This window comes from Myiozetetes cayanensis, unplaced genomic scaffold, assembly GCF_022539395.1.
Source record: "Myiozetetes cayanensis isolate MyiCay16 unplaced genomic scaffold, myiCay2020 scf31, whole genome shotgun sequence".
Classification (NCBI taxonomy): Eukaryota; Metazoa; Chordata; class Aves; order Passeriformes; family Tyrannidae; genus Myiozetetes; species Myiozetetes cayanensis.
Genome location: NW_026087533.1, coordinates 4,839,829 through 4,848,136, shown reverse-complemented (window position 1 = coordinate 4,848,136; position 8,308 = coordinate 4,839,829). Strand labels below are relative to the sequence as shown.

Below are 8,308 nucleotides of genomic sequence, written 5' to 3'. Positions count from 1 at the left end.
TTTCGCTGGGGGTGTTTTGGGAGGATTGGGGGTGACGGGGGTGGGCGCTGGGACCCTGCGGCGCCCTGGGCTGAGAGTGGGCGTGGCTTTGGGCGTGGCCAAATGGAATGGGGCGTGTCCAGCAGCTCGGGGGGCGTGGTCAGTGGCGTTCGCGCCCCGCGAAGCTTGTCCCGCTCCGGCCGCCGTCGCGGCCCGCCCGCCATATTGCGGCCGGCGCAGGCGGAGCGGCGGCGGCGATGGGTGAGGGGGGACCGGGGAAGGGCCCCGGGACCGGGCCGGGAGCGGGCGGGGGGAGCCCCTCCGGCAGCCGCGGGGGCGGCCCGTGCGCCGGGCGGGGCGCGGCGCAGCCCCGAGGCTCGCCCCGCCCCGGCCCCGCCGCGCTCAGCGGGGGCGCGGCCTCGCCCGGAGCCCCCCGAGCCCCTCAGAACCCCCGCAGCAACCTCGGGGCGTGCTCGTGGACCTTTTTCCCCTCCGGAGTCCTTAATGCAGGTCCTGTGTGTCCCGGTGGGGGCTGCAGAGTCACCTTCGGGCTGCCCCGAGAGTCCCGGTGCTGCCCCGGCTGGACCCCCCGGGCGCTCAGAGCTCCCGTCACCCCCTGACTGCCCCTGTTGCTCCCCCAGAGCCCCCTTGGCCCCCTCATCTCTTTCTCGGGCCCCACTTGTACCCCCTCTTCTCTTTCCTGCCGCTCCCCCAGACCCCCCGTGTGTCCCGCTGTTCTCCTGCAGCCCCCACTTGCACCCCCAGATTTCTCCCGATAGTCCCTGTTGCCCCCCCAGAGCCCCAAGTGGCCCCTTCAGCTCTTCTGCAGCCCCCACTTGTGCCCCCTCATTTCCTTTTCATCCCCTAATGCTCCGCCGGACCCCCCTTGTGCCCCCACATTTTTCCCCTGGAGCCTTTGGGGCCCCTTCCTGCCCCCCTGCAGACCCCAAAATCCCCCTCTCTGTGCCCTCACAGCTCCCTCAGAGCTCCCAGGGGGGCCCCAGAGCTCCTGCACCCCCCAAAAACTGCCTCCCAGGTGTCCCCCCCTGCCCAGCACTGAGCTCAGCTCCACCTTTAACTCTTCTCTGAGAACAGTCTCTAAACCCTCAGCAGGGATTTTTTTTTACCCCAAGTGGTGCAAACTGGAAATTATCCACCACCCCCAGGAGAAGGAATGTTCAGTAACTGATGTGACCTGGGTTTCCTCACAGCTCAAGATTTCACCTGTAAAGGGAGGGGTTCCATCAAACTGCTCCTCCCTCTGGAGTTGTGCAGGTTCCCCTGAGGTTTTAGCAGGATCCAGGGAAGGTTTAAAAACCTTGGGATTAGCCTTAGGGTTTGCACCGTGGCAAACGTGCCTGGAAAAGCGAAATTTGGGCTGATAACCCCGCTGGCCTCGGTGCCACGCAGACATTAAACAAGAAATGCCCTAAAAACAGGTTGGTTTTCCCAGTTCTAGGGAGCCTAAAAGGAAAAGTTGGAATCTTCGGTTTCAGCACAAAATTGGGCCAAGGGGAGCTGGGGAACCCCCTGATTCCCTGGATCCTTTGGGGGAATTCTGGAGCCTCTGCTCCGCCTGTGGAACAAGGGATCACACCCCAGGGATGCTGATCAAATTCCTTGGGAACTTGGGCTGGGAGAGAGGCAGGAAAAGTCCTCCACACGGGGACTCTCCATGGACTCTCAGCCCCTCAGAACTGGGTTATCCCGAGGGTCAGGGGGGCAGATGAGCCTGGAATGCTCAGCCATCCATCCTCAGTGATCCATCTGTGCCTGCAGTGGTGGGGCCTGGAGCAATCCCGATCCTGCAGTGAGCAGCTCCCACAGCCCGGGAATGGCCGGGGGCCGGCGGGGTCCCAACAGAACCTCCTACTGCCGGAACCCGCTGTGCGAGCCCGGAGCTGCCGGCGCCTCCGGACACTCCTCGGGCTCCTCCGTCACCGGCGTGCGCTCCCGGACCAGGTACGGACACCCCGGAGCCCTGGGGGGGCTTCAACCTCCTCCACTGCCCACTCCCTGCCACAGCTTCTCTGTCCCACCCTGAGCTCCCCTCTCGCGGTTTGAAGCCATTCCCTCCCAGGCTGGGAGGGTCAGGTTGGATATTGGGAGAGAATTCCTCACAAAAAGGGTGGCCGGGCCTTGGAAGGGGCTGCCCAGGGAAGTGGGGGATTCCCCATCCCTGGGGGTGTCCAAACCATCCCTGGGGTGTCCGAACCATCCCTGGGGGTGTCCAAACCATCCCTGGGAGTGTCCAATCCATCCCTGGGACTTTGCAAACCATCCCTGGGGGTGTCCAATCCATCCCTGGGACTGTCCAATCCATCCCTGGGAGTGTTCAAACCATCCCTGGGACTTTGCAAACCATCCCTGGGGGTGTCCAAACCATACCTGGGACTGTCCAATCCATCCCTGGAAGTGTCCAGTCCATCCCTGGAGGTGTCCAATCCATCCCTGGGACTGTCCAAACCATCCCTGGGAGTGTCCAATCTATCCCTGGGAGTATTCAAACAAGTGGATGTGGAGCTCTTTGAGAGGGTTTGATGGGTTTGGGGTCACAGGGTTGATCTCAGTGATCTTGGAGAGCTTTTCCAACCTTAAAGCCCGTCCAGTCCCACCCCTGCCCTGGGCAGGAACACTTTCCCCTATCCCAGGTTGCTCCAGCCTGGCTTTGGACACTCCCAGGGATGGGCCAGCCACAGCTTCCCTGGGAAATCCATCCCAGCCCCTCCCCACCCTCACAGGGAGGAATTTCTCCCCACTATCCCATCTGACCATGCCCTCTGGCACTGGGAAGCCACTCCCCCTTGTCCTCTCACCCTCCTGAAAAGCCCGGATTCCTTGGAGATGAGCTGGGGTGTGGATCTGTGCATTCCCCACCTGTGAAAAGGAGCTGTGTGTGCTCCACCTGTGGCCTTGCCTGGATAGCTGTATCCCTGTGATTTTCCTGTTTTAAACCCCTGCACTGATCCAGCTGCATCCCCCAGGATCAGCACTCTTCCTGCAGCCACACTCCCTGGGCTCAGTGTGCTTTCCTTTCGGGGTTTTCAGTGGGAGTTCCTTCGTGCTCTGTAGTTTCTTTGGAACCCACACCCAGATTCCTTTGCCTGCTGTTACTTAGAGGCTGCAAATCAGGACAGATAAATCTGGTGTATCTTAATTCCCCTCGATGAAAGGATCTGTCTGGGATCCTGTGCGTGCTCACACAGGAACACACACACCTCTGGCTAAACTCGTTTTTCCTCCTCAGGTGAACAGAAGGTGAAGAATGAACAAGGGCTTGTGTGTAATTGCTCTGTCTTTCATGTTCAAGCCCTCTTAAGATATGTAAATAGCAACTTGAGGTCTGAAAGCTTCCAATTAATTAAGAGGGCCACTGGTTGTCCCCTGGGTAGCACAGCACAGCCCCCGGTTTGAACCTGGCTCCACACAGGGGATTTAATGGCAAGTGACCTGGTGCTGCAGGCTGGCCTGGTTCCAAGTTTTGCTTTCTCTGGGCAAATTCCTGCTCACATCTGCCTGCCAGAGTCACCCTGGATGCCTTTGGGTTGCTGACACTTCTGATTTGTGGCAGCCACCGCTGGTCAGCTTGGGTTTCTCAGTCAGGATTAGAGCGTGCCCAGCCTGGGTGGGTGGGCAGGAGGACACTGCCCTGTTCACTGCTGACTCTTGGCTTCCCTTGGCAGGAGTGGCTCAGGTACAGGCCTTTCCAGCCCCCCTTTGGCTGCACAGACAGTGGTCCCCCTGAGGCACTGTAAGATCCCAGAGCTGCCTGTGGAGAGGAGTGTCCTGTTTGAGCTCCAGCTCTTCTTCTGCCACCTCGTCGCTCTCTTTGTCCACTACATCAACATCTACAAGACGGTGTGGTGGTATCCACCCTCCCACCCTCCCTCCCACACGTCACTGGTAAGCACCAAGGATGTCTCTTGGGTCGTTAAACATTAAATTTTATGTATATTTATATTTAATGTAAACTGCATGTGACTCTGCAGCCCTTCAGGGCCGCTCCTGCAACTCTTTATTTTGCCGAGTTTTGGGCACTGGCTGCCTGCTTGTCTTTCTCTCTCTGATCTTGGAAGGGAGTCCAAAGAGAAGAGAAAAACATGGGAGTTTCTCTGTTGAATGTGGGTTTCTGCTGCCTCATGGAGACAGGATCATTTTGGTTTTGTCTCCACAGAACTTTCACCTCATCGACTTCAACGTGCTGACGGTGACAACCATCGTCCTGGCCCGGCGGCTCATCAGTGCTATTGTGAAGGAGGTAAAGTCCCCAGGCAGATCTCAGAGCTGTTCTTCCAGGGGAATGGCAAGGCTGTGTGTCCCTTCTGCAGTTCCAGGCTTCTCTGTCCTTTCCTAAAGAGCTTTGGCATACACCCAAGTCAGAATCCAATCAGGGTGTGGTTTGGAGTGGGAAGAGCAGAGAACAGAACTGAGAGCCCCAAACCACCTCTCCTGACTCTGTCCTTCTGGGATTGTCTCTGAGTTACTGTCTCAGCTAGATTGTAGGGATTCTGCTTCCCTCCTCCTGTTTGGCTCTTTTCCTGTTCTCTCCATCACTCCACCTTTCCCCAAGGAAAGTCAGTGGGGTCTGCTCACTGTGGAAATGTCCTGTGGTGAGCAGGGGCTGGTCACACTTAACTGCCAGACCTTAACAAGGAGCTCTGAGCTCTCCTCCCTCTGACCTGAGGAATGAGGCCCAGATTCCAGAGATTTTGGAGAGTCCAGATTCCACAGAAGGCCCCCCCAATCCTGGTGTCACTCAGCCTTTCACTGGTGCTTTACTTGGTTCACAGATGGAGTTTGCTCCCTGCAGGAAGAGGGAATGAGCCTCCCATGTCCCAGCTCTCTCCTCTCTCCCACAGGCTTCCCAGAGTGGCAAAGTGTCCCTGCCACGCTCCGTGTTCCTGGTGGTCACTCGGTTTGCCGTCCTCACCGGCACGGGCTGGAGCCTGTGCCGATCCATCATCCACCTCTTCAGAACCTACTCCTTCCTCAACCTCCTGTTCCTGTGCTACCCGTGAGTACCCCTGGGGCAGGGGGGTGGATCTCTCACGGACACTGCAGTTAGTGAGGCTTCACTTCAGTAAGTGCTCAGTCACCTGGTCACACAGTTTGTACCTTTTCCCTCCTGCTGTGTCACATTCCTTGCTGGATCTTTAACCTGTATTTCAGCTTTATGGGAGCACCAATTCTTGGGATGCTCGTGTCCTCTGAGGAGAGAGTGTGTGCTTTTCCCACAGTGTTCAGAAAACTCGTGGCTTCGGTTTCCCTTGTCTCCAGGTGGAAGGAATCAAACAGCTTCCCTGCTTTGTGTTAGCTAACAAAGGGGAGCTGGTTGTGTTTCCAGTCGTGTATGGAAATAGCTCCTTTCTCCCTGATAAATGGGGGAGGAAGCATCCTTAAAGATCTGAGACTTGAGATCAGTGGTGAAGCTCTTGTCAGGAGTTTCTGCAGGTGCTCGAGGCCATTCAGAATCACAGAACCACGGAATGGTTTGGGTTGGAAGGGCCATTCAAGATCATCCCGTTCCACCTGGGACACCTCCCAGTAGCCCAGGTTGCTCCAGCCTGGCCTTGGACACTTCCAGGGATGGGGCAACCCCAGGGAACCTCCTCCTGGCTTCAGGAAGGGGCTGTGAGCAGAGCTGCAGCAAACCCCCAGCAGTGACAGCCCCTTCTCTCCCGCGCCGCTCCAGGTTCGGGATGTACATTCCCTTCCTCCAGCTGAACTGTGACCTGCGCAAGGCGGGGCTCTTCGCACAGGTGGCCAACATCGGCCCCAGGGACACGGGCGAGGTGGGGGCGCGGGGCAGGGACTACCTGACGGTGCTGAAGGAGACGTGGAAGCAGCACACGCGGCAGATGTACGGCATGGAGGCCATGCCCACCCACGCCTGCTGCCTGTCCCCGGACCTCATCCGCAACGAGGTGGAGTACCTCAAAATGGACTTCAACTGGCGCATGAAGGAGGTGCTGGTGAGCTCCATGCTCAGTGCCTACTACGTGGCCTTCGTGCCTGTCTGGTTTGTGAAGGTGAGAGAGGGGCGGGGCTGGCCGCGAGGTGGGCACTGGGGCTGTGGTGGCAGCGTGGAGGGGGACACTGCTGAATTCCTTCTAACATTCTATTCCTGATCTGTGAGACAAATGTCTCCTCATACCTCCCTCAGCCCCCAGGGAGCTCTGTCCCCTGGTGCTCCCACCCGCCGTCAGCAGAGCACGGGGAGCATCAGGAGCCGCCTCCCTGATTTTGGTACTGGCACAGCAGTTGTGCATCAGCCATCCTATATGGGCACTTCTTTCCGAGCGGCATTAACAGCCACACGCAGCTGCCTTGTCTTACCTGCCCCAGCACTTTGTGTTCTGCTGGCTTGGGCAGGTGGGGGCTGTGCAAACACGTTGTCACACGGTGCCCAAACGTGTCACGCGTTCCTGTCCCCCCCACAGAACACTCAGTACTACGACAAACGCTGGTCCTGTGAGCTCTTCCTGCTGGTTTCCATCAGCACCTCCGTGATCCTGATGCAGTACCTGCTCCCTGCCCGCTACTGTGACCTGCTCCACAAGGCTGCAGCACACCTGGGCTGCTGGCAGAAGGTGGACCCAGCCCTCTGCTCCAACGTGCTGCAGCATCAGTAAGGAATTCTCTCCTGGGGTTAGGGCTGGATTTTTCCCTGAGAGGGCTGGACAGGGAGCTCGGCCTTAAAATAAAAAACGAGGGAGAAAACTGAGAGTGGAGTTGTCGGCCGACACCTCCAGCAGCACAGACACTCTGTGCACTGCCCACTGCCAAGCTCAGCAGTCAGAGCTGATTTTTGGCCAGGTTCCTGCTGCTCCTGGCCACGGGTACCTACCAGTTGTCACCGCCGTGGTGACACGCCCGGACAGGCCAATCTACCCTCCTGGAGCTGCTGCCCTTGGGAGTGGGAAGGCAGCAGCCCCTGTTCCCACATGCAGGCAGCACTGAGGGCTCCGTGTTCCCTGCAGGTGGACTGAGGAGTGCATGTGGCCTCAGGGGGTGTTGGTGAAGCACAGCAAGAACGTGTACAAGGCCGTGGGGCACTACAACGTGGCCGTGCCCTCCGACGTCTCGCACTTCAGATTCCACGTAAGATCACGTCTCCTTCCTGGGAAACCTGGGGATGACACCTGGGCAGGGTCATGGTCCTCGTGTCCTGGACACCTGGGGCTGCCAGAGGGTGCCTGCTTTCCAAGTGGGAATTACTGGGGTTCAGTGCAGCATCTCTTATCCCTGTGTCTCCCTTCGGTGCTGCCAGAAGGGTGACTGTCCAGACCTGCTTAAATGTGTCTCCACAGGGGAATCCCGGAGGAATCCCACCCAAAACCCACCCTGGAGGTTCTGCCCCTTGCTGGGTTGCCTCACCGCGCTCTCCCACAGTTCTTTTTCAGCAAACCACTGAGGATCCTCAACATCCTGATCCTGCTGGAAGGAGCCGTCATCTTCTACCAGCTTTACTCGCTGATTTCTTCGGAGAAGTGGCACCAGACCATCTCTCTGGCTCTGATCCTCTTCAGCAATTACTACGCCTTCTTCAAGCTGCTGCGTGACCGTCTGGTGCTGGGCAAAGCCTACTCATATGCTGCCAGCAGGGACTCAGAGCAGAAGTTAAATTAAAACAATTGCACTGATGCTCAGCTTGTTACAGAACAAACAAAACAAGAAACCCTCAGAGCTTTGTATTTTTGTTACCACTGCTTTTTTTTTTTCTTTGATAACTGATGTAATTAAAAGGAAAAAAAAAAACGTATTTTTTTACTCCCAACAAGTCGTTTGTGTGTTTGTTGTTGGGTTAAATCCTTCCCAGACGCCACACCCCCCTCCCCTCACCCTCCGAGAGGGGCTTGTGCAGTGTTTGTGTGTGAGGAGTGATTTGTTAATGGTGCTGAGCTTGGAGAGGTGCAGGGGTGGATTGGGAGTGGGCAGGTGGGAGTTACAGGTGTGTCAAAGCTCCCAGTGGGGATTCCTCCCAGTCTAGCTTCCTTTAGGAGGGGGGTGAGCCCTCATCCCGTCCTTTTGGGGACTCCAGAGGAGCTGCTGTACCCCCCTTGATGCTTCGTGGCTGTGGGGGAAGGTGGTGGTGGTGTTTTTCCAGAATGTGGGTTTGAAATTGCTGAGCCCCAACTGCTGCAGCCCCCCCGAGCGAGGTGTGCAGGGCTGTGAGGGGTCCTGCTGTAGGGGGGGACACGCGGGGAGCAGGGGGGATTCGGGGGGGCTGGGGGGATTTGGGGGAGCTCCAGCCGCTCCCCTTTGCCGTGTTACCGATGGGTCGGGTGTTCCCCCCCCGTCACCGCCCCCTGCCCATCCTGCCCGTCAG

At 57.9% G+C, this 8,308-nt stretch overlaps 1 protein-coding gene across 1 annotated transcript; it reads left to right on the top strand.

Moving 5' to 3' along the window:
* Positions 1-205: 205 nt before the first annotated feature.
* On the top strand, positions 206-7,759 carry TMEM39B (transmembrane protein 39B). Its single transcript, XM_050326404.1, has 9 exons — positions 206-240; positions 1,759-1,941; positions 3,663-3,882; positions 4,154-4,237; positions 4,839-4,993; positions 5,672-6,008; positions 6,420-6,607; positions 6,960-7,080; positions 7,372-7,759. Exons 2-9 carry the CDS (start codon positions 1,814-1,816, stop codon positions 7,606-7,608), a joined length of 1,470 nt encoding a protein of 489 aa, XP_050182361.1. The 5' UTR covers positions 206-240; positions 1,759-1,813; the 3' UTR covers positions 7,609-7,759.
* Positions 7,760-8,308: the final 549 nt, after the last annotated feature.